The 26,441-nt window shown below is 41.8% G+C and overlaps 1 protein-coding gene, 1 long non-coding RNA gene and 1 pseudogene across 3 annotated transcripts in view; 1 reads left to right on the top strand and 2 right to left on the bottom strand.

Moving 5' to 3' along the window:
- The window catches only part of CAT (catalase), a 36,244-nt gene extending 32,628 nt beyond the window's left edge, over positions 1–3,616 (bottom strand). Inside the window, exon 1 of the mRNA XM_045808512.2 lies at positions 3,442–3,616. Within this exon, the coding sequence (XP_045664468.2) occupies positions 3,442–3,507 (66 nt within the window). The 5' untranslated portion in view covers positions 3,508–3,616. The remainder of the gene's footprint in view (positions 1–3,441) is intronic.
- A 73-nt stretch (positions 3,617–3,689) lies between these two features.
- On the top strand, positions 3,690–16,540 carry LOC148107854 (uncharacterized). 2 transcript variants are annotated; one of them, XR_015721418.1, is made up of 3 exons: positions 3,690–3,794; positions 5,288–5,380; positions 16,392–16,540. It is a non-coding gene; the product is annotated as an uncharacterized LOC148107854 (long non-coding RNA). The 2 variants fall into 2 exon arrangements; XR_015721419.1 differs by lacking the exon at positions 16,392–16,540 and adding an exon at positions 9,843–13,031.
- On the bottom strand, positions 7,469–8,165 carry LOC123799516 (thyroid transcription factor 1-associated protein 26 pseudogene; annotated as a pseudogene).
- Positions 16,541–26,441: the final 9,901 nt, after the last annotated feature.

The raw sequence follows: 26,441 nt of genomic DNA, 5'->3' as shown, positions 1-26,441 counted from the left end.
TGGAATTATTAGAAATAAATTTCTAATACATTTATACCATTACACATTTTGGAATTATTATAGCACTTAGCCCACATATGATTTCAAATATGAGCTATGGATCAATAAAAAGACAATCTGATTTTTTAAAGGAAAGAAGATTTGAACAGCTATGTCAGAAGAACATACACCAATGGTTAATAAGCACGTGAAAAGACGCTCAGTTCTCACTGGTCATCAAAACAATGCAAATTACAACCACAGTGAGACATCACTTCATACTCACAAGAATGGTTAAAATTAAAAGACTGACAATACCAAAGTTGACAGAATGTAGAGCAACTGGAACTCTCATACACAGTTGATGGAAGTATAAAACGGTATAAACGCTTTGGAAAAAGGCTTAGCAGTTTCTCATAAAATATTCACTTACCCTATGACCCAACATACTGCAGGTATTTCCTAAAAGAAATGAAAGCATATGTGCACAAAAATATTTGTTTAAGACTTTTCCTTGCAGCTTTATTCTTAAGAGCCAAATAATGGAAATAGCCCACATGCCCAGCAACAGGATATACAAATGGTCTGTATTCATCCAACGGAATACTACTCAGCAATAAAAATAACAAACTGCTGAGACAAACAACATCATGAGTGAATTAAAAGCATTAAAACATGCTTTTCTTTTTTTAATCTTGAAACATTTTTGCTGAATGAAAGAAGTGTTAACACACAAAAGTACATAAGCCAATGGTTAAAACAAAGGGGTGGTTGCCTGGGGCAAGATTGCAAGGGTTGCAGTAAATCACTGGGAAACAGCATGAGGGAAATTTCCAGGGTGGCAAGAATTACCTATGTATCTTGATGAGGGAACAGGATTCAAATGTGTATATATTTATCAAAATATCATGCAATGGTACACTTAATATTTGTATCTTTCACTGTACGTATTACCTTTGAAGAGGAAAATTGCCCAGAGCAGGCCCAGGCCAGGAGGCCCCAGAAGATGGAAAGTTACTAAGAATAAGCTAGAGATAACCAGAAGCCCTACTGGGAGCAAGAGATAACCAGCTTCTGTAAACAGGCTTCCCACCACAGGCTCCCCTCTAAAGCAGCCCCCACTCCCCCAGTTTAAACCCACCTACAACAGTCAGCATAGCCTTTGGAACCCGACTGCCTGCAGTCCCCTATAAAAGCCCTATAACCCCATTGCCCAGGGCCCAGAATTTTGAGCACAAGCTCATCTGGGCCCACCGGCGTAAAATAAATCCGAGTTCTACTTCTCCGAGTGTCACTTGGTCTCTTGCCGGTCTGATTTTTATTTTTCCGCAACACCTTAAACACATAAACATTAAACTCTGTTTTGCATGCTTAGTGTTTAGGGGTAAAGTCTACTGATGTCTACAACCTACTCTGAAATGTACCCACAAGAAAGGGGGAGGTTAATGGATATACAAAGGGATGGACATATAGAATAACATGTAATAAAAGACACATAGCAAAATGTGGTGATTCCTTCGACTCTTGCATGATTCCTGCATGATTCCTTCGACTCTTCTCAATGTATGAAATTTTCCATAAAAAGCATTGGAAAATTATAAAGGCTATGGGACAAATGCAAAATTCCCTTTGGAGGATCAGCAGGGGTGGGGGGGTGGGAGGGAGTTCACCTCAAAGAAATAAGCAGTTTTCACCGACAGCAGCTAAAAGTGAACAGGACATTAAAGTGACTGCCAATCAGGACCATGTACACAGTGCACAGCGATGTCATTGGCAGAGGAGACAACAGTATTTCAACTCTGAGCCCCCCATTATAGATGTGTTCTCGTGAGCCGGATGTTTCACACATGGGCAACCATGTAGGGTAGATTGCCACTAGTGTTGTAATGATTTAACAACAGTTAATGATTCTCAAAATGAAGAGGCAAGCTAGTCTCAGAACAAAGGGGGGGTCCTTTAAAAATGAATAAATTGTGCTTTATGAAAAACTCACTACATTGTCCATATTGTTCTCAGTTCACAGAGTATCATGAAAACTTCAGTATGAATCAGGATTTAGCAACCACTAGATACAGAAAGAATCCTGGCCCCCAGCAGCTACGTTCTAATCTTGACTCTGCTACTAACTAGCTGCCTGTCCTAATAAGACTCCAAGTCTCTCTGGCTCACGTTAGGAACTCATGAAAAACTGAACTACCTTCCTGGCATATAATAAAGGACAAAACTAGAAGAGAGATGTGCCAGACCCTTAGAGGGGCAGGATAACCTTCTCAAGAGCAGGGAATTATAAAGCAATTTATGGACACTTAGCATTAATACTCCAGTTCATGAATACTAACCCAGTTTTGAGAAAGAGCATTAAGATATGAAAAAGCATGGCTCTAGCCCTTTCTCTGCCATGGGAAATGGCCAAGTCTCTCAAGACTCTCTGGGCCAATATGACAAAAGAAGACTCCAATCAGAAGCACTCCCAACTAATCCAACCTGCTCAAAGATGCTCTTTGAGACTGTGCCCCTGGATACAGGCCAGGAAAGCCTCACCCACCACCACGGAGCTGAACTCCTTTCTCATCTTTAAAGTTCTTGTTCAGATGTCACGTGCTTTGGGAAGCTTTCCAGCCAAGTCCCGTCACTCCCTTTACACTTTACAGGTAACATACAATAGCGCCTTCGCCACGCCGCATGGTAATCACCTGTTTACCTGTGTTATGTCCCTGACTAGACCTTAAGATTCTCTACACTGTAGTTCTTGCCTCACTGGCATTTGTACACCTTGTCTCACCACAGTGACTAGCACAGGCAGGCACTCAAAGAATACGTGTGAATAAACGCATTAACCAATCCTTAATGTCGCTTCTAGCTCTAAAATGTTAGGCATGGTGTTTTTAGATGCAAATGGAATCATGGACGTAAAAATTCTTTATTTCGTCGTTGAATATCATGCGTACAGAGTATCTGATATTGTGACTGCTGTTGGGGTTACCAAGATGATCAAACACGACTCTTGCCCCCACAGCACCCCGCAAATATGGAAGCTTGTAGTTATTGCTTGAGCAAGGTCAAGGCTAGAGCCCCGTTCCCACTTCCCCCCTCACTTCCTTTCTTGCAGCTGTAGCTCTCTGCCTCTTTCCCCATGAGCCTTCATTCCTCCCTCAAGCTGCGACCTCTGTCCCAGCTGGCAACACTGCAAAATTCGGAGCCAATCACCCACGCCCTGCGGCGGACAACAAGCCCTGCAGGCGTGCCCCCGGCCCCAGAACCCTCTCCCCTCCTCCCCAGGAATGGAACAGTCCACCGGGACTGAAAGCAGCGCCCACCCCGGCCCGTGACCAGTGGTACAGCCCCCCCCCCCCCCCCCCCGCGCCCGCAATGCCGCTGCGCAGGCGAAGCCGGGGCCGTTATTTGCCGACACCCAGCTTTCTGCGCAAATCTTCCGGCCGGCTCGGGGGACGCAGGCTATACCTGCACGGCCCGCTGCTCCTTCCAGAGCTTCATCTGGTCGCTGGCTGGATCCCGGCTGTCCGCCATGGTGTGCGACTGGCTTCGCAGAACTTTGCAGGCGGCCTCTGCTCCCTGGTCTCCACCCTCAGCGGACGAACCCGTCTACCACCCTGCGCCTGAAGTAGGCGACTTCAGACTCCGCCAATCAGCTCCGCCCCCTCGTCCCGCCCCCGCGGGGATGCCGCCTCCTGATTGGCCGCTCCAGCGTCAGGCAGGATGGGATTGGAAGCCAAATATGGGCGGGAGGAGACGGACAAGGCGCTGGGTCTCCTCTGGAGGGAGACGGTACCCCGGGACTGGGAGAGGCCAGAGAGGTGTGTGAAAAGGGAGGGGAGTCCCGCCCTTCTGACTCCCAACCCTGGGACTTATGAACCCAGAGCTGGGCCCCACCTAAGGGGCCCTGACTCTCGCCTCGTGTTATCGGCATCCTTCAGGCTGCTGGTTTAGCTGAGGGGACGCTTAGGCGCTGCTGGGTGGGGCTTTGCACTCGAAACGCGATCTCTGCTCTTAATAATTCAGAAATCCTGGGTTGCATTCCTAGGGGCAAAACGAATTTTTTACTTACCCCAGTGTTAGTATCGTTTGCAACTGAGGGATTGATGGGAATATGGAAGAAATGCAAACACTGATTCCGCAGTTAAGTTTTAACCAGTTATCTTACTCTCAAATGTCACGCTCGTTTTCCTGGATCACAGACTATATACGCAGAAAAACTGCTTTTTTAAAAAACACGGAAAAATGAAACACTGACAGATTCTTAATACTCTTAATAGTCTCAAATCCATAGGAAGGACGTTCAGCCTTTTAGGTTCCCTTTTGGCTCAGCAAGCTCATCTTTTAGAGTATCTAGCATGTGCTAGATGTTGCTAGATGTTTACCAGACTGTATCATTTACTCCTTACAACAATCTCGTGATGAAAATTTGGTTATCCCACACTTTAAATATGAAGAATCTGAGGCTGAAGAGAGGTGGAGGAACTTGCCAAAAGCTTAAAAACTAGCAAAATGTCAGAGCCTAGATCCTCCGTCTTCTGGTATCAAAGCCTGGGCCCTGAACCACGGTGCTATCCTGCCTTTCTAAGAATAAGAATTTTGAAAAATTCTAAGAATTTTGGCTCTGTGTTCTTAAAGAGCCATGTTGGAAAATTAAATATTTAGTAAGTTACCGACTTGTTTGTCATTGTAATCAAATGGACTTAATGATTTTCCCCCTCAGGTGCTAGGATTTCTCTTTAAACACCTTAATACATAGAAACATACCATAATCTTCAAATTAAGAGTGCTCAAATTTAAATTTTACCTTTTTCAATAAAGCTACAAATAATGGGTGGGCATATGACAGGGAAAATTTCAGAAGTTCTTGATTTTACGAAAGTGTGATATCAAGAATCTGTCACAAAAGTTTAACTTTTGCAGTTCATTGAAAAAGCAGCCCCAAAATCAACCTTCAGCAACTTATATTTTTCTTCATTACACCTGACACAACTGTGAAGTTGCTATTAACTGTGTGATTTGTGCGATGTCTTTTGCTACCCACAACTCAGGACACTGAGGCACAGAGAGGTTAAATAAGTAACTTGTCCAAAATTACACATTATTAAGGCAGAGAGTCGGGAGTCTAGCTCTGACCATCTCCTAAGCTCATGGCTTGTTGAATAAATAAATGTTGAAAAAATCAAATTAATCATTTTCTTCATTGACTAAATTTCAACAAAGTAAATAAAAAGAGACCTGGCGTCATGTGTTAACCTTTGTTCTTTACATGAACATTGTCCTGTTTATCTTTTTTTTTCTCTGTTTCCTTTAGTGTTGGTTTGGATTCCTAAGGAATTTCCAGGGAAAGAAAAATGGAGAAACAAGACACTTTCAGATCGTGTCATATCTTGTACATTAAAATAAGGTATGTGCTTTCAAGTAATGACAATGAATTTATTTTGGCTGTAATACTATAATACCTAGTATTATATTCATTAACTTTACAATTATTATAATTTAAGTGAAAACACGTCTAAAAATCAGCCCTAGCTAAAAAAATACATTAAATCCATTTGATTCTAAAGGTAATTGCAAGTGATTGGCTCAGTAAATAAATTTGGTCCCAGATTTTTATATTTTATTAACATAAACACATGAGTATTTTCGTTGGTATTGAGTGAAATTGTTATTTAGAAAATGCCATTCTCTGATTATTCAGAATCCGATGAGGTAAAATATACTGGCACAAAACATAATGTTATGAATCCTGATATCACCAAATCTAAATCCAAGCTTACAGAGTAGGCCATAAAATAAATGCCTAAGAGAAAAGTCTGGCTACGCAACTGGGAAACTTTACTGACAAATTTTCTTTCATCACTTATTTGAAAGAAAAGAATGGAGAGGACGCATTATGTTTTGTTGGATGACAGGTGCGCAGAGCAGCATGAGCAGAAACAGAAACCGAGATTGTTATTTCTGTTTGGATTCCACCCACCTTCTGAGGGAGAAGGTTCCACATATTTTTATTTCATTCTTTTCACAATGGCCTTGTGGAATAACTTGGGGATAGAGAGAGGGGGAGAAGAAAGGAACAGAGTGTGAAAGAAAACAGATGTTTTGCAATCCAGAATGCCCTGTGAGGGAGGGACGGTGAACTCTACCACAGTGGTATGTCTCCAACCCACTGTGGGCTAGGCCTGAGCAGACAAGAGAGGGAAGCAGAATTTGCAAAAAGTGCCAGTGGTTTTATATGTGGCAGTGGCATGTACCCTCTACTCTGCCAACTTTGCTTTACCACACTTTACTCCTGCTTTAGTAAGAACAGTCACTTAGGAGAAGGTAGCCCACATGTCCTTCGGCATCTGGTAGTGGCCACAGTTGGAACTATCCCCAGGCCATGTGTTCCATGTATTGATCTGGTGTTTGAGAAACACAAAACACAGAAATCAGAATTTGGAATTTGTTACTACCCTAACTTCTTTTTTTCTGATTTTAAAAGTAATGACCGCCTACTAATGGGGGCTTGGGAATATAAAATAATATGTAAAATAAGCAATTATCCACAGATGGTAATAAATAGGTAACTTTTTTACTAATATTTTCTCTCGTGTATGTAATGTGTGTGTGTGTGTGTGTATGTGTGTGTGAGACAGAGAGGGACTAATAATGGATCATATGGAATATATAATTTTGTATGCTGCTTTTTTTTCAACTATTAAATCTGTTTAGTAAGGACAACTTTGCTCATACAAAACAACAACAGCTTACAACAATCTGAGTGCTGTCCACACCTGAGTGCCAGACACACCCTCAGGGACAGGGAGGCACTGTGGGCACTTAGAGCCCTTCCCCCACACCCAGAGAAGACCCTGGGTACTCCTCCACCACCTTGCCCCTGAGGGAGATGAGAGCCGAAGTATTACTGCTACCCCCTGCCCCAAAAAAACCATGGCACAGAGCACTTCTCCTCGTGTTGCTCATTAATACTGGGGGAGGGCCCTCCCCTCACTGGTGGAGAGACACAGGAAGCTGAGTTGTTGAGGGGCGGGCGGGGAGTGAAGTGGGTAATGGGCAAGAAGCAGAGTGGAGACATCTTTGGCCCACCCACTAGGCCACAGTGGAAATTTGCAGGACCATAAAAGTAGCACTGCCTTTGCCCACAAGCTGCTTTTTTTAAAACTTTCAAAACATTTCATTTCACCTGAATTTCATGTGATACAAAAGTATTACAAGCTTAAACCTGTCATCCAAGGCCCTTTCCATTCTTCAAGCCAACTTTCCTAAGCGGCAAATAGATCAGAAACAAATCATATTCTGTAGATCATATATAGAAGATTTTCCTTTACAAGAATGAAATAGTTAGGCATGTGCTATTTAGTATAGCTTGGCATGCCAGTGTATGTTGATAAATTTAGGTAATTGTTGAGAGGTACATCCCATATGTAAAAGAACTCAACAGACAGCAGATAGCTTAAGCCTTGATTGAGGACAAAGCATCTGCCAGGTTTTTTTAGTTTTTGTTTTGTTTTGTTTTATTTTTAAGATATGCCATTTGTCAATTCAGGTTTGGCCCTTTTTAGGCTTTTTGCTCAGTCTTCTGAACACTTGCATTTTTTACATTTTGTAGAGCTTTTGAACTTTGTCTCATTTTGTCCTCTCAGAATTGTTTCTCAGCAGCACACTTAGCTTGTACTTGCTCAGCTTTTTCTTGTGCTTGTTCATTTGATGATTTATTTTTCTTTGGAAGAGTAATGAGGTCTGCATTTTTGCTACACTGTCCTGGCTGAGGCTGGTCAACTCTGCAGTGTGCTTCACACAAAGCCTGGTCAGTAATACCTGTTCTTCTGGCAACGGCTGAACACCTTGTTCTGCTGACAGAGCCTGCTTAACTTTTCTAAGTGGCTTCCTGAGCCTTTCCTCTTCAGCTAATTAGAGATGTTTCAGGTTGTCAGGGCATCCAACTGCAAATAGGGATTCCTGTGAGGTTTGAACCTTCTTTTCCTTCCAAAGCAAACTCTTGTAATTTTGCTGAATCTTCCGTTTTCTTGAAATGCAAAGCCTGTCCGTCAGGAATGCTTCCCCCCAAATGGTTAGGTCACCACAACTGTGGTTTAAATTTCTTATTTCTGAATCTGATGAGAAACTCCATTGCCATGTATCCCAAAACTCCCTGTCCACCATCTTGCTGCAAGCCTCTCTGGCACCATGGCACAACAACCTTGTGCTATGCCCTGTTTTTTTTACTTAACCTTACGGGATGAAATTCTCCCCGAGTCACTAAATATTCTTTGAAAGTGTGTGTGTGTTTTCTCATGGTTGCACAATGTGCAGTCAAAAAACTAATCCCTTATTTACAAACTCCCTTACTGGGAACATTGAATATTTTCCTAGTATAAATAACAGTATCATGAACATCCTTCTTTATTTGTATTTACTTCCGTAGGACCTATTTCTAGAAGTAACTTTTGGTTCAAACCATATGAATATTTGAAGTCCCTTGTGATATATGGTCCATTGTTTTCTGCAAAACTTGAGCCAGTTGACACTCATCAACACTGAGTGAGGACTGGAAATAAAATCTTAAAGATAGATACGTAGTTAGATTCTAGATGCCTATACAATGCCTATCTTATTAGGTTGTTGAGAAAGAACAACACCTCTCATGTCATATTCAGCCATTACCACCACCCCCATGGGATTCATTTCATCTAGTGAATGTCTACAGTGTCCTATGTACTCTGTGTGCTTGACTTCGGGAACGTAGCACTAAATGAGATGGGTATGGGCAAACAAACAAACAAACAAAAACCCAAAACAAACAAACACTGGGTGAAGAGTGTTCTGAGAAAGGAAATAGACTTGCCGCAGGTACCAAAGAAGGTTACCTAACCTAAACTCGAGAGGTCATGGGAGGCTTCCTTGAGGAAATAATAGCCAAATGAATCTTGAAGGATGAACAGGTGTTGGAAATAGGGCCAAGAAAAAGCATTATGTTAGCCTCACTGTGGCCACAGAAATCTGAAGAGATTTCTTCCATTCTTCCTGGAAAGCCTGACTTCATCAACATTGGTGTTGTGACATCTTGTCTAGTACGAGAAGAGCCAGCAAACATTTGCGGCTGGAGTTCAGCCTTTCTCAAGTTTGCCCAAGCATGCTGGCCTCTGTATCTGACTCAGACTGGCTTTGGCCCCTGCTTATCATGCCCTCTCCTTCTTCATCTTTCCCCCACTTGCAAGGCCCATGCAAGCCCGTCGTGTTAACTACTGGGATTATTATGCCTGGCTGCAGTTATTTTCCAGGGCTGCTGTCTTTGAGGTATTTTGATGGTCTCCCTGGTATAGCCTGTTAAGTGCTGAGTTTGTGCTTGACTCTGGGCTTACATCTGTATGCAGAAACCAGACTTGGGTTCTTAAACTCTGACAATTCGAAAAAATGACAAAAACCTCATAGATACATCAGCACATTCAATATGGATTGAGACCACATGATGTTGTATCTGTGAAGAAACTAATAGTTCTAAATCGTACACGCTGAGTGGAGCTATTGGGTGTAACAGGGGATATAGACCAAGAGGATTAGGACGGGTGTCTCTCTCCCCCTTCCTTTCCCATGAACCCAGATCATAAACCAGCAGGGTTTCAAGGGGAAAAACAATATGATACACAGTTAAAAGTCCAAGATCTAGCATCAGAGCATTTGGGTCTGAATCCCACTATGGCTTCTTACAAGCCGAGTCACTCAATCTTTCTAAGCTTCCGTTTCTGCCTTGCAAGATAGAGATACTAACACCTTCTGTATTAGGTATAACCTAAGCCACTAAATGAAAAGAACCCACCCAAAATGCCATGGCTTAAACAATATAAAAGTTTATTTCTCTCACACAGAACGTCTCGGACCTAGATGGCATGGCTGGTTAGACACGTCAGCCATTCTCAGCATGAGGCTTTTGTCTCTGAGTCCAAGGTGGCTGTTACCCCTCCCTCGGCCATAACTGTATGCCCACCAGTGAGAAGGGGACAAAGGAGCAAACGGAGCGTACGCCTGTTCCTTTTGAAAGCACAACCTGGAAATGGCACACTTGATTTCCGCTCACATTCCCTTGGCTGGAATTTCGTCACATGGCCCTGCCTAGCTGTTCAGGAAGTTGGCGGATATAGTCACCAGCTGTGCGACCATGTGCTTGGCAAAACTCAGGCCTTCTAGGATAAAAGAAGAAAGGGAAAATGGAGGTTGGTGGTCAACTGGCAGCATCTGCCACACTGATGTTACTGGGTTGTCGCAAGGACCAAGAGGGATGGAGCGCACAGTAGGCCTTAGTGACCAGCACTTCCCGTATTGCTCTTGAGCTACACACGGCTCTTTCACTGACTGCTACAGCTGTTGAGGAAATGCAATGAACTTGGCATTAGGGGATTATATTACAGCCCTATAGAATGTGCTGGAGTAAAGAGACTGCCTCCGGCCACTGCAGGTGTATCTTGAGGTCTACAGAGCGAAGAACAAGGACCAGCCACTGCCCTAACCAAACATTCCTGTTCCACCCAACTGTCACCTCAAACCTATTTTACTTATTTATTTATTTATTTATTTATTTATTTATTTATTTATTTATTTATTTAGCAGGTATATCATTCCTACAATGTCCCAGGTTCTACTCTAAAAGCATTTCCCAATATTAACCCATGCAATCTTTACAACAACCCCACAAAGTATGAACTCTTATTATCTTCGCCCTACATATGAGGACACTGAGATACAGAAAGATAAAGTAACCTCCCAAAGTCACATAGCTAGTTAGTAGTAGGGCCAGGATTCAAACCAGGCCCCAGAGGTCACATCTCAACTTCGACATGGTCCTGCCTGCCACAAAGCAAGCAGGAATACAGGATGATCTGGGATGAGGGTCCCACATTCTTAGAACACAACTGAAGCATTATACCACCCCCTGCCCACCTGCAGACCTGGCTTTCTGGAAAGCACGCTGATGTAAACCAATTGCGAACCCCACATAATCGAGGAAGACCACAAGAAAATGACATTCCATTCTAGACTGTCTTTGAAAGAAAGAATGGGAAGTGGTTGTGATACGAGAGCATTACAGGCCACGGGAGCCATATGCAGTTGAAGGGTAGCCAAAGGAGGTGAAAAGGGTACCAGAGGAGATGGGGCTTCTGGGGCAGTGAGGATGAAAGGGGAGAAGGAAGATCCTTAGACATCTCTCCATCCTGACAGCAAAAGGCAACCGGAACCTCAAACTCTGAAGATAGTCGAATGAATATTCCCTGAGAAAACATGTCCATTAAAAGACTCCTTATCGGGGCACCTGGGTGGCACAGCGGTTAAGCGTCTGCCTTCAGCTCAGGGTGTGATCCCGGCGTTACGGGATCGAGTCCCACATCAGGCTCTTCCGCTATGAGCCTGCTTCTTCCTCTCCCACTCCCCTTGCTTGTGTTCCCTCTCTCGCTGGCTGTCTCTCTCTGTCGAATAAATAAATAAAATCTTAAAAAAAAAAAAAAGACTCCTTATCACCAGGCAAGAGGATCCATTGGCCTGTGTTATGACTTTTACAACACTCTCACTCTAGGATATGGGGATAAAAGCAGATTCATTTCTGAGACATTGTGACATTAAGCAAAATTTTTCCTATGGTGTCAGGTGTCAAAAGCAATTGCTTCATGCAATCTGAAAACAAAGGTCTATTTACTTTCTTAAAATATAAAATCTTAAAATACAGCATATATTATATGCATTATATATTATTGTCTAACTTACTTTCTGCCAGCTGTTGTTCAAATTTTGCCCCATTTATCCCACCTAACCCTGCATCTTTGCCCCTCGCCTTACCTTTCTCTCAGTATTCTACTTAGCAAGCCCTAGTTCATTCTCTGGAACCTTGCACTGGGATTACATCTTTCCCAGTTCCATCCCACCCAATATTCTAAATACCAATGAACAGCAGTCACGGTTCCTTTCCTCCTCCCTGGCCTCTGACATTTCAACTACTTGATGGATAAATTAGAGATGATTCACTAATAAAATTTTCAAAGGTACAGTTCTTTCCCTGAATGCCCTTTTAGTCTCTGCCTCCTCAAAATACATTGCTCAGCCTCTGGGCCTGAAGTTTACCATGTTCCCTTTACGGAGAGACCTTCTCCATCACCTCCCTTAGTGTTAGGGCCTCCTGCAGTGCTCCTGATCCTACCTTCCCTGCTTTCTATTCCCCACCCCCCAGCACTTCTTACCTTCTAACATCCTATATAACCAACCTAAATCGTTGAACGTATATTTCTCCACACTAGAATACAGAAGCTTCAGGAGGAAGGTGCGTTGTTGTTTTGTTCTTGTTCTTCCCACTTATCCTCAGCACCTGGGAGTTTTCTACTACTCAGTCAATGTTAGATCAACATGGACTAAATGAGTGAACAAAGGAATGAATGAATGGATGAGCCTAGTAATACTAGGACAGCCACATGACAAACAAAACTCCTTAAGGGATTTGATAAGATCCCTTGTCAAATACATCATACCCTCTCATTTCATTTTTAAATATATTTTCCTTTAGGACATGAAAGCTTTCTCATGTTTAAGAACGCTCTTTTAAAAAAGATGTATTCCAGCCATCACAAGCCTTCTGATCTGCTCTACCAAAGAGAACACATCGCTTGTGTGGCATTCCTACCAAACATGCATAACCTGAATCTAATCATGAAGAAACATCAGACAGTCTCAACCTGAAGGACATTCTACAAAATCATTGGCCTACGCTTTTTTAAAATAGTGAGAAAATGACAGAGAAAGACTAAAGGACTGTCCCAATTTAAAGAAGACTAAAGAGACATACCAATTATGTTTGAAGTGTGTTCCTGGATTGAATCTGGAATGAGTGGAAAGGTTTAAAGAATATTATTGGGGTGGCGCCTGGGTGGCGCAGTCGTTAAGCGTCTGCCTTCGGTTCAGGGTGTGATCCCAGCGTTCTGGGATCGAGCCCCACATCAGGCTCTTCCGCTGGGAGCCTGCTTCTTCCTCTCCCACTCCCCCTGCTTGTGTTCCCTCTCTCGCTGGCTGTCTCTATCTCTGTCAAATAAATAAATAAAATCTTTAAAAAAAATATTATTGGGATAATTTATGAAATCTAATATATACTGTAAATTTAACGTGAATAATAACATTGTATCAGTGTTAAATGTCCTGGTTTTGATCACTGCACTGTGGTTATGTAAGAGGATGTTTTCTTCTTGGAATATACATACTGAAGCACTTATTGGTAAAGAGGCATGATTTGCAATATCACTATCGAATGACTCAAAAAATACATACATACATACAAGTAAAGGAAACAAGCAAATGATAAATAGAGGAAAATGTAAACAATTACTGAATCTGGGTGAAGGGTAAACTGTGGTTATTTTTATTATTTTTGTAAGTTTCTGCAATTTTAATATATCAAAGTAAACATTTACCAAAGAAATGTAAATACATTCCTTGGAAGAGTCATATATAAATATTGTCTCAGGTAATACCTTAATTATAAGTTATGTGATAGCTGACTGAGACCCAGAACGGGGCCCAGTTTAGGCCTTATGTGGGAAGAGAAGTATTAAGAACAAAAAAAAAAAGAAAGAAAGAAAGAAAGAAAGAAAGAAAGAAAGAAAGAAAGAAAGAAAAAGAAAAATGAGGAGGAAGCAGAAGCCATGGAATTCAAACTTTCCCTAGGTCACAGTTTTGCCTTGGACCTAGTGATTTTTTTGTAGGAACAATTTAAGACACCAAGACATAAGTTAAAAAGTAAGAAAATGTGGTTTGTCTTTATATACCCTTTGCAGCTCCATTTTTTTGTAGTTGGGATATAAATACTTGAGGGGAGAGAGATATCTTACGGTATAAAAACAAATAATATGGCCTACTTTAGAAGATGGCCAGCCTACATTAAGAAAGATGTGAGCCCCCTTCCTGACCATTGGGGGAGGTATGTGTGTGTGTGGACTTTTTATAAAGCGTATAATAAAATAATAAATCATGTTTAAAAAAAAGAAAATGTAAACACAGATAGACAATCCGGCTACCCAGAGAAACAGCCATACAATTTTCTTAATTCTTATATATATTATAAGATGTAATATATTAGTACTTCTAAAACCCTGAGGTCATCCAACCAAAAGTACTGTAAGCTAACCTTATATTATTATCCTGAGGTAAGGAACTACTTGCCAATGAACATTTCTTTTGACTTTTTCTTTACTGTATAATTAGTTGATTATTTTATTTCTTTTTTTTTTAATGATTTTTTATTATGTTAGTCACCATACAGTATATCCCCGGTTTAGCTGATTATTTTAGTGAATATCAGCTATTATCTTCAAAACAGGCCCTAATCTTATGGCTGCCTTTGGTGGTGGTTGGAAGGTGACCTGTATGGCTGTACGATCACACTGTCAGGTTTAGAGATTATTCTGTATATTGTTCTGTTAACAGGAACCCTGACAATACAAGTCCTCATGTCTGAAGTTAATTGTGTGGGAGACTCACCCTACTTATAACACCATGCACTCCTTAAACGGTCTAACTTCTGATATCCACGTGTCTATTGTAAAAATCAATCATAAGGTAAATCTTGAGCAAAGGAAAGTATCATGACATTGGATAGGAGTTGAGGCGGCTGAAGCCCACAACAAGAAAAAGGTGCCAAAATGTCAGTCACCAAGACTCCTCCTCACACCACAGTGAACCCACAGGGAGCCTCACAGTTGAAAGAAGGCTCTAGCAGCGGCTAACCACAGGCTGCATGGACAGGGCATTGAACATAAACTATGGACAGAAGCATTGCATTGGCCTGGGGACAGAGGAGGTACGTGGTTTGTACCAGGAAAAGTATATGCCCTCCTTATATCAAATTCCGCCCTGTTATTACTCTTCGTCCCTTCCAAACATGCCTACACAAAGCCCTGTGCCCTAAAATGAAAAAAAAAATTATGCATAACTGTCAGAAATACTCTACAACATGAAACACGATAGTCTATGAAATCAGCCACATAAATTGTGAAACCAAAGTCAAAGTTCTAGTTGTTCTATACCCGTGTTTAGAAGAAAAGGGGGGCGGGGAAGCATATTTGTAAAGAAAGAAACTAAAACACAGAAAGTATTATGTGTGCAGCCATGTGAACAGCTCTATCTAAACCATGTCGGATCCTCCAAACACTCCACTTCCAACCATTTCAGCCACCCTTTACATGTGTTTATGACTACATCTAGGAAATGAAAAGCAGATCGAAACATTGTCACTACAGCCAATATTTGTAGCAAACACTCCTTCCCTCCAAAGCATTAGAAATTTGTGGATGTGGGGCCAGGAAGGCTGACTCATAATTCAATGCAGATGTGTCATTATTTAATACTCTTGTAGATCTAAAAGAAACAATGACCTGGGGGTCAAAGCTAGTGCCTCCCTGAGAGCCTAAGCCGCACAGTTGGACTGAGGACAAATGGAGCTGTGAGAAGCTGGCTGCAAAGGAAGCTTAGGAGGAACTAAAGAAATAAGAGTGAGTTGATGGAGATAAATAGTCTGTCCTCATCAGAGAAAAAATGAAGGAAGGAGGGAGGGTGGGGGGAAAGACAGAGAAAGGAAGGAAGGATGGAGGGATGAGAGAAGAAAGAAAATTTGGGAGAATAAACAGTGATCAAGACTCAACTTGGAAATACTAAGGAAAGTACTATTTGTCCAGAATAAAAAAAAATGGAATTTGTTCCAGCCAAGTCCTGGGAATGGTGGCTGATGCGGGGATTAAAATGGACAGGTGGGGGAAGCAACATCTGACTACAGGAGACCTTTCCACTTAGGAAACGTCCTACTTAGAGCAGAGCTTGCCTGGGAGACAGCAGAGAGGAATATCCTGTGGCTCATTGTAAGTGGTTCTCAGCAGCTGCAACTGGTTAGGACTGTAAACTTGAGCGCCCGGGGCCTGCCTGACCTCGGGGAATGGAACAGCAAAGTTATTTCTTGACCAACGAACTGCAGGTCCTGTTTAACAAGCTTACAGGTCTGTGGACTTATTCTTTCCTATCCAAGTGCTAGTTTTCTTTTTTTTTTTTAAGATTTTTTATTTATTTATTCGACAGAGAGAGAGAGACAGCCAGCGAGAGAGGGAACACAAGCACGGGGAGTGGGAGAGGAAGAAGCAGGCTCATAGCGGAGGAGCCTGATGTGGGGCTCGATCCCATAACGCCGGGATCACGCCCTGAGCCGAAGGCAGATGCCTAACCGCTGCGCCACCGAGGCGCCCCCAAGTGCTAGCTTCCTATTCTTGATTTGGAGCAGTTAACAACTCCTGACTGTTGTCCTTGGCAAAAGCACTCTGAATTTCTTCTGTAATATATGTTCCATTGCCTGGTGAGTTAAGAAATAACTTGACTTTTTTTTTTTTTTTTTTTTTTTACAGAAGAATGTGAACAAGAAAGATAAGTGATGGTGCATAAATGAGCTAAAGGTGACTCTAGTCTCCAAAACTGGATGAAGTCTGGAGAGAACCCGCTCATGTTTCCGAGTCCCAAGTGTGGGGGCAGGGCAACTGAAGAGCTCAGAGATACAAGCATGGTAAGATAAGTGTGGTCTTTGTCAATATAGTTCTTGGATCCTCGCCATCACGGCTGGTCCTCTACCTCCATCCCAACACTTTTGATTTCCTCATGACAACAGCAGAGGAAAACTGGAAACCCCTCCCTTCCTGCTGGAGCTGTCAACACAGCTCCTCGCTTGCAGCTCAGAACTGCTGCCAACAGCACCACCATATCTTGGCAACACTTCTAACAGACCCCATCACAGGCACTATGACAACTTCCACCTCCTCTTGCTTGATTGTCCTGGCCTCCAAAGACCTTTTGCTGCTCAGCCAAGTACATCTCCTGACCCCTGCTAATGTTCCCACCGTACAGGGAGACCAACATCCCAGTTTTGTCTGGGTTGGAGAGGTTTGCAGGGATGTAGGTCTCTCAGCGCTAAAACAGGAAAGGCCCCGGCAAACCAGAATAGAGTGGCATCCCACTACCATAGTGGTCACGATTGCCACTGCTGCTGACTTGTGTCGTGAAATTCAAGGTGGAAACAGTGGAATCGGGAGCAAACTACTGGGGTAGCTTTTTCCTCTGCCTCGAGGGTGCTCTGCTGGGTATCCTGGAGAAACTCACACACTCCTATTTCCCTAGATGGAACTGTGCAACCCTGGGAAGCACCCTTCCTTTCTGCAGTCCACTCTCAGTCCATCCTGCTCACCCCAGTGCCCTTATCTTCGGGGGACCTGCCCTCACAACCAGAGTGATATGGCCTGTACTTGTAACTTACTGTGATTTCTAGTACGTGTGCAGCCAGAGATCATGTGGATTTCTCACTCCTTTTTTCCACTTTAAAATCTGCTAATATGTTATGCTAAATGCTACAGGGTATGGATACTTCCAGGTAAGTATACTTGCAGACTTTTTTTTTTCAAAAGAAACCCAAAATCTTTCGAGGAGAAATTTCACCAAAAACTTTTTTTTAATCAAAATGGAAATTAATTAACTTGTTTTTATAAAAGCCACATGTGCTCATTTCAAGTGCTTTAGAGAACAGAGAAAATCATATAAACTTAAACAGGGATGTCTGGGTGGCTCAGGAGGTTAAGCATCTGGCTTCGGCTCATGTTATGACCCCAGGGTCCTAGGATCAAGTCCTGCATCCAGCTCCTTGCTTAGCAGGGAGCCTGCTCCCCCCTCTGCCTTCTACCCCCCCCCAACATGTGCTCGCTCTCTCTCTCTCTCTGACAAATAAACAAATAAAATCTTTAAAAAATAAATAAACTTAAACAAAAATATTATCCCAAATCCCACCACTCCAAGATAACCACTGTTAATATTTTTATCAATGAGATAAAATTAATATTGTGTATGTCCTTCTACTTTTATCTATGCATATGTATGTGCTTAGATATAGAAGGTTTTAAATAAAAACGAAATCATATAATATATACATTATGTATAAATATTGTGCATATATGCATACTATATTTCTTTTCATCTGTTAATATGTCATGAACATTTTTCCATGTCAATAAATAATAATCTACATGATCATTTATAATGACTACATGGTCTCCCACAGATGCTTACTCTAGGTGTTCTTTAGCTGGAGTAGGGGCTAAAGAAATTTCCCAAGGAGAAACTGTTAAGAAAGCATTTTTCTTAGGGGCTATCTCCATTTCACTGTAGCGTTGGCACCTCTTAAAAATCTGCCATAACCCCAATTCCCAAAAAAGTTTACAGAGTAGTCCATAAAATATCTTAAAGTGTACCTTTATCGGGGTGCCTGGGTGGCTCAGTCGTTAAGCATCTGCCTTCGGCTCAGGGCGTGATCCCAGGGTCCTGGGATCGAGCCCCACATCGGGCTCCTCCGCTGGGAGCCTGCTTCTTCCTCTCCCACTCCCCCTGCTTATGTTCCCTCTCTCTCTGGCTGTCTCTCTCTCTGTCAAATAAATAAATAAAATCTTTAAAAAAAAGTGTACCTTTATCAAACATCAGCCCAAAAAAAAGGAAACAGAAAATCCAGAGTTCTGGTCTAATAGACAATGAATCATATAATGTACCCAGAAAACTGTTTCAGAAAACAAAAACAAAGAGGAGAAAGTAACTCACCTGCTCATCGCTGGCAGTGAAATCCCAAGGGGCGGAAACAAATGTACAAGAACTAGATAAAGAAGCTAGCAGCCATGAAGGGAGCAGGGGTAAAAATCTTAGGAGAAAACAGAAAGGACAGCCCTAAGGTGAGAAAAAAGGCAAACATGCCAAGGACTTTCCAGAACTTGAAGATTACCGTAGACAATAAAGAGGAAGAGCATTAAAAAGCAAAGCAAAGCGAAGGGATAAGAAAGCAATGCAAAGTACAAATCAACACTTACATGTTTTCTTAACTCAGAACAAACTTTTAATTATGACACATCTCATATTTAAAATTTTGGATGTGATATAATTCATATGTATATAATGAATATGCATTACTATAAATAATAATAAAATCGAACACCATGGACCCGCCACTCAGCCTAAAAATCGAACATTACTAACATGGGTAATGTCTTTTGTATATCCCCCCCCCACGACACTTTCCTCCCTCCCTCTTGCTTGCCTTTATAGTTCAGCCAAGCACATGTGTTCTGTAAATATTTGGGGAACAGAGTCTGCCTATTTTTAAACTTTATATAAAGGCTATCACATTGTATGTGTTCTTTTGCAAACATGAAACCTGCCCAAGCCGAGTCCATCTGTAGGAGACGGGATGTGGGTATGTCTGATAAAGTAAAGGGTCAGGCAAAAGAAAAGTCTCCTTGCTTGAAGGCTACCATATCTCCTATTACGAACTGAAGTTGAGTGAACTATTAGAACACAGTTTCTGAACATGTCTATAAACTGGTAACAAGGTCCAGCACAAATCTCTTTGCAGAGGTCCTGAGAAACCTCTTACAGAACAACTCATCCTACAAGAAGAAAATCCAGGCATGAACTGCAGGATTCAGGGACAAAACCTGAATTATCAAAGAGAAGTGGCGATTCTAAATATAGCCTGGGAGCTGTGAGGCCGACTTTGGGTGCAAGTTTCATTCCAACAATACTACAGAATGAAAGATGATTCTTTCTCTTTATTCTGTAACACACTCGACCCCAGACAACACTGCTTTAACATACCGCCAACAGAATGTGACAAAGGAGAGAGAAACATTCTTTCTCACTCTGCCGAGGTCAGCCGTGGCTTCAGGAGGGCGCAAGAGGCACAGCCCGAGGACATGGGGAAGCCAGTGACACCACCAGTACCCCAGAGAGCTTCCCTGGCACCTAGCAAAGTGAAGTAGCAGCATGCCTGGCTCTCAGCTCCAATGTCACTTCAATATGTGGGGACACTCTACTGCAGTTGTCAAAATATTTGCAAGAAACATTGGTAGAGGTTTGCACTTCCTGTATCTGAGAAGCTGGTGAAACTGGGATATTGATGCTAATGTGCTTCCATATTCATCCTCAGGCTGGCGAAGTCTGAGGAAATTTCAAGTTCTAACCACATCAGCAGATGACACAGGGTAGATGTAAGATACTGCATGCGGGATGCAGGGGTAATTCAGTTTGCCTGGAACTTAGGATCTCTGGAAGTTACTGGAGGATGTCTGGGAAACGAGGCTTCTCTCAAGTTCTATGGGACCTGGAAAGCCAGCCTAAGGGGCGTGGACTTCTAAGGCTTACTCAGTCCTACTGGAAATGTTTTAACACACAGTGGCATGCCCAGCACCTTGTTTTAGGAAGATTCATTTGTCAGTAAGCTAAAAAGAGGTCATAAAATGGGGAGATTGGAGACCAGAAGAGCGGTCATAAGATCACTGGAAGAGTCCGGACAAATTGAAGTACGAGTAGTGGCCATGACAGATTCTAGAGCGACCGAAAAGTAGAATCGATGAGGAGTGGGCACTACATCCAGACACATCATTAAATGATGTTTGCAAATCATGGTAAACAATGCAACTCGAATATATATGAAACTTGCTGAAGTTTAATGCCTTCGAAAGTGAAACCACAAGGGGCGCCTGGGTGGCACAGCGGTTAAGCGTCTGCCTTCGGCTCAGGGCGTGATCCTGGCGTTAATGGGATCGAGCCCCACATCAGGCTCCTCCGCTAGGAGCCTGCTTCTTCCTCTCCCACTCCCCCTGCTTGTGTTCCCTCTCTCGCTGGCTGTCTCTATCTCTGTTAAATAAATAAATAAAGATCTTTAAAAAAAAGAAAAAAGAAAGTGAAACCACAAAGACAACTAGAAGAATACGTCACTATGGAATGTCAGTGTTGTTGTAACTATAGTACAAACACCCAACAGATCAACACATTCTTCACATACATCCTATATTTTTTCCTTTTTATTTATTTGAAAGAAAAAATGTCCCCGAAGGAGAGACAGGAGCATGTCAGTTTCCCAGACCTTCTGATTGCTAGCCTGGTCGTCATGTGAAGAGAAATCTGAAAAGTATGCTGTGTTTTATGCTAAAAAAATCTGAGAAGCCAGATTTCAAGTGTCACGTCTCCATCCAGACTGTGTGTGTTGGGGATTTGAGTGAGATTTCAGGTGGGTCCATGATCACATGCCTACTGGACACCAATGTCAGAGGTCCGAACTGCTGTCCCACAGCGCTGCAAGCAAGGAGACTATGTTACGTGCTGGCTGTGGCACCCGTGGCCCTGTGAGTAGGCTGCGAGTAGAGGGCATGCCTCACATTTTCCTGACAAGAGAACCATGAACTCCGTTTTGAGATTGTGGTGTCCCCCGTTTAGAGAAAATGGATTTATACATTGATTGAATGTTCATTCTAAGCAATTCTAAAAGAGACGAAGGAGAAAGTGGCCTCTCCAATAATGTCCCCATGCCAGCAACTCCTCTCGCATTGGAAAGCAACCACCAGATCTTCACTGAATGGCTGACGCCCCCTTTGCTGATCCAGCACCCCTCTAACCTGTGTCTCAGGTTTATCATGTGTGAGTACAAAGAGCACGTGGCAAGGTGGAGGAGGGGACAACTCTCTTAACTTCCTCTTTTAACTTGTTTGAACTTTAGGAGTAATGCATTTATACTTCAGGCGAGAGGGTTTTTTGTTTGTTTGTTTACTTCTGTTTTTAGAAGAACAGCTTGTGCTTCTTTTAAAACAGGATGCAACAAAATAAAAATGTACAAAAAGTGAGAGTCCTTCCCCGCCATGACCCATTCTTATGGCAAGCTCACCCTCTCTCTCTCTCCCTGTCCCTCTCCCTTTCTGTCTGTCATCATAATGGTACATACTAACCTGAAAATTGCTTACATTACTCAAAAATACTTTTAGGACTACGCTTTCGTGTTAATATACACAACTACACCTTGTTCTTTCAGATCCCCACGTACTGTTCTATAGGACGCCACACCATCATGTATTTAAGCATTCCCCTGGTAACGGACACTAGATAGTCTCCAATGTTCATTTTTACAGACAATACTGTCATAAGTCTGTCCTTGACCGTACAATTTTGTATACTTTCGTAAGTCTTCCTGTAGGAGGAATTCTTAGAAGTTGAGTGACAAAACTCCTCTCTCCTATGCACAACGCTCCCACGCTGGCCAAATACCCGTCACACCAGCCTTCAAAGTCAGGCATCCACTGTCTCTCTCCCCCACTCACATCCACTTCCAGCTTTCATCTACACACTGCCACTAGCTGGTCTCACTGGAGGCAGGCCATTCGTTTTATGCTCAGGGGATCTGGCCAAGCAAAAAGAGGCAAGAATTCGTGTTGATAAATATAAAACAAGCTTTCAAAATGATGGTCTGAGAAAGAGCCTACTGAGAAATGGTGGATAAGGAAGTGGGTAGACTGCGCGTCTTCTCGGAGTCCCCATTGGTTCTTAGTTTTGACTCCTTGTGTCAGTGCTGGGTAGGAAGAATTTCTAAATATTTTAGCAGATTCTCTTTTCTAAAGAATAGCTCCTTCATTACACAGCTTGTGCCAGGAGAAGCAGACAGGCTGGTGCCACCTGTTGCCAAGGCACGTTGCAAGGTTCCATTGTAAACCATGTGTCATTTAATCCCCGTAACCATCCTGGGAGGGGTGGGTGCTATGAGAGGGGCTCAGCAATGAGGAGGTGACTTGCGCAGCTAGTGAGTGAGGCCCAGGGTTCTGAGACAGGTCACCCTGACACCAAAGCCCACGTTTCTTTCACTATTTGAGAAACTTGTCATAGTCTTACTCCAGACCGTTCCCTGCAGACAAGTGGTCAGGCACTCTCTTGCACAAGTTCACCTCCTCCCTAGGATCAGGAAGAGAAAACCATGCAATTTCTGCTGGGTTAGACTCATGGTCTATTTTTTGCATTTATTTCTTGAATTATTTTTGTCTTCCAACCTTAGGTAAAATTTCAATAAGCAATAGAAAACGTTCCGTTGAAATTGGCCCATGGGAGAGCAGAGACTGAGTAAGCTAGAGCTTTGTCTCTCAGAGTCCTTTATTCCTTACAGCATGTGAAAGAACACGAAGGCGGAACCCAAGTTCAACTGAGGACTGAGGGATGGGCAAAGCACCACCTGTTCTTGGGAAAAAGAAATTCTCACCCTGGATCGTAGAGTTGAAGACTGACTAATCTTTGGTAACTTGACCTTGGAGTTAGGCAAATAGAAATAGGTTGAAACTGATTTTTTTTTAAAGATGTATATTTCCAGAGAAATTCATGCCCAGCAAACAACAAGAGCCTGTGATTACTTAGCCATTAAGGCAATCCCCAGACTCTTAAACCCATAGAATGATCTTGTAATTGATACAGCCCCTCCCCACCGAGAGCTTTCTCTCCAAAGCCTTTTAATTTTTTTTATTATTTTTAAAATTTACTATTATTTTAATTACAATATAATTAATGTACACTGTTATATTAGTTTCAGGTATACAATATAGTAATTCAACAATTCTGTACATTACTTGGTGTTCATCATGATAAGTGTACTCTTAATCCCCTTTATCTATTTCACCCAACCCCCCTCACCTCCCCCCCCCCCGGCAACCACTGGTTTGTTCTCTATATTTGAGAGTCTGTTTTTTTGTTTGTCTCTTTTTTGCTTTGTTCGTTTGCTTTGTTTCCACATATGAGTGAAACTGTATGGTATTCATCTTTCTCTGACTGACTTATTTCACTTAGCATTTACCCTCTAGATGCATCCATGTTGCTGGAAATGGCAAGATTTCATTCTTTTTTATGGGTGAATAATATTCATATATTAGTATCATGTATATCATATATATACACACATACATACATACATATATGTGTATATATAAAATGCTCCACATTCTCTGCATCCATTCATCTGGAAGTGGACGCTTGAGTTCCTTCCATATTTTGGCTATTGGAAATCATGCTGCAGTAAATATAGGGGTGCATTTACCTTTTCAAATTAGTGTTTTGTATTCTTTGGGTAAATACCCAGTAGTGGAATTACTGGATTGCGTGGTAATTCTTTAATTTTTTGAGGAACTTCTGTACTGTTTTCCACAGTGGTTGTACCAGTTTGCATTTCCACCAACAGTGCACAAGAGTTATTTTTTCTCCACATCTTCACCAACACTTACTGTTTCTTGCGTTTTTTATTTTAGCTGTTCTGACAGGTGTGAGATGATATCGTGGTTTTGATTGGCATTTCCTCTGATGATTAGTGATGTTGAGTATCTTTTCATGCGTCTTTTGGCCATCTGGATGTCTTTTTTGAGAAACGTCTGTCATGGTTTCTGTCCATTTTTTAATTGGTTTATTTGGCTTTTTGGTGTTGAGTTGTGTAAGTTCTTTATATATTTTGGATAGTAACCACTTATCGGACATATCATTTGCAAATGTATTCTCCCATTCAGTAGATTGTCTTTTTATTTTGTTGATGATTTCCTTTGTTGTGCAGAAGTTTTATTTTCATGTAGTACCAATAATTTATTTTTGCTTTTGTTTCCCTTGCCTCGGGAGACATATCTAGAAAAACGTTGCTACTGCTGATGTCGGAGACATTACTGCCTATGGTCTCTTCAAGGACTTTTATGGTTTCAGGTATCACATTTAGGTCTTTAATCCATTTTGACTTTATTTTTGTGTACGGCATAAGAAAGTGGCTCAGTTTTATTCTTTTGCATGTCAGTTGTCCAGTTTTCCCAACCACTTGTTGAAGAGACTGTCTTTTTCCCATTGCATGAATTCTTGCCTCCTCTGTCAAAGATCAATTGATGATCTAATCATGGGTTTATTTCTGGGCTTTCTATTCTGCTCTGTTGATCTGTGTGTCTATTTTTTTTTTAAAGATATTATTTATTTGACAGAGACAGCCAGCGAGAGAGGGAACACAAGCAGGGGGAGTGGGAGAGGAAGAAGCAGGCTCCTAACGGAGAAGCCCGATGTGGGGCTCGATCCCGGAACTCCGGGATCACTCCCTGAGCCGAAGGCAGACGCTTAACGACTGCGCCACCCAGGCGCCCTGTGTGTCTATTTTTGTGCCAGTATCACACTGTTTTGATTACTACAGATTTGTAGTATATCTAGAAATCTGTGATACCTCCAGTTTTGTTCATTTTCAAGATTTCTTTGGCTATTTGGGGTCTTTTGTGGTTCCATACAAATTTCAGGGTTATTTGCTCTAGTTCTGTGAAAAATGCTGTTGGTATTTTGGTAGACATTGCATTAAATCTGTAGATGGCTTTGGGTAGTAAGGACATGTTAACAGTATCTGTTCTCCCAATCCATGAGCAAGGAATATCTTTCCATTTGTTTGTGTCACCTTTAATTTTTTTCATCAGTGTTTTATTGTTTTCAGAGTACAAATCTTTCATCTCCTTGGTTAAGTTTATTCCTAGGCATTTTATTGGTTTTGGTGCAATTGTAAATGGGATTGTTTTCTTAATTTCTTTTTCTGCTACTTCATTATTAGTGTATGGAAATGCAACATATTTCTGTATATTGATTTTGTATCCTGCGACTTTACTGAATTCAGGTATCAGTTCTAGTAGGTTTTTGGTAGAGTCTTTAGGGTTGTCTATATATAGTATCATGTCATCTGAAAATAGTGAAAGTTTTATTTCTTAACCAATTTGGATGCCTTTCTTTTTCTTGTCTGGTTGCTGTGGCTACGACTTCCAGTACTATATTGAATGAAAGTCGTGAGAGAGGATATCCTTATCTTGGGTCGGCTTAGGGGAAAAGCTTTCAGTTTTTCATCATTGAGGCTGGTGGGCTTTTCATATATGATTTTATTTTATAAAAATATTTATATTTTATTTTATTTTATTGAGGTATGTTCCTTCTAAACCTGCTTCATTGAGGATTTTTATCATGAATGGATGTTGTACTTTTCAGATGTTTTGTTTACATCTGTTGAAATGATCATGTGGTTTTTATCCTTTCTCCTGTTGATATGTCTCACACTGATTGATTTTCAAATACTGAGCCACGCTTACATCCCAGGAATAAATCCTACCTGATCATGATGAATGATTTTTTTAAATGTATTGTTGGATTTGGTTTGCTAATTCTTGAGGATTTTTGCATCTTTGTTCATCAGAAATATTGGCCTGTAGTACTCTTTTTTGGTAGTGTTTTTATCTGGTTTTGGTATTAGGGTAATGGTGGCTTCATAGAATGAATTTGTAAGCTTTCCTTCCTTTTCTGTTTTTTGGAATAGTTTGAGAAGAATAGGTATTAACTCTTCTTTAAATGTTTGGTAGAATTAAGGGCACCTGTGTGGCTCAGTCAGTTAAGCATCTGCCTTCAGCTCAGGTCATGATCTCAGGGTCCTAGGATTAAGCTCCACGTCGGGCTCCTTGCTCAGTGAGGAGTCTGCTTCTCCCGCTCCCTCTGTCCCTCCTCCCAGTCTCGTGCATGCATGCTCTCTCTCTCTCTCAAAGTTAATCTTTAATAAATAAATATATAAATAGGTGTTTGGTAGA

Source organism: Ursus americanus, chromosome 24 (genome assembly GCF_024610735.1).
Source record: "Ursus americanus isolate L20-20 chromosome 24, mUrsAme1.1.p, whole genome shotgun sequence".
Lineage (NCBI taxonomy): Eukaryota > Metazoa > Chordata > Mammalia > Carnivora > Ursidae > Ursus > Ursus americanus.
This window is presented reverse-complemented; position numbering and strand designations above follow the sequence as displayed.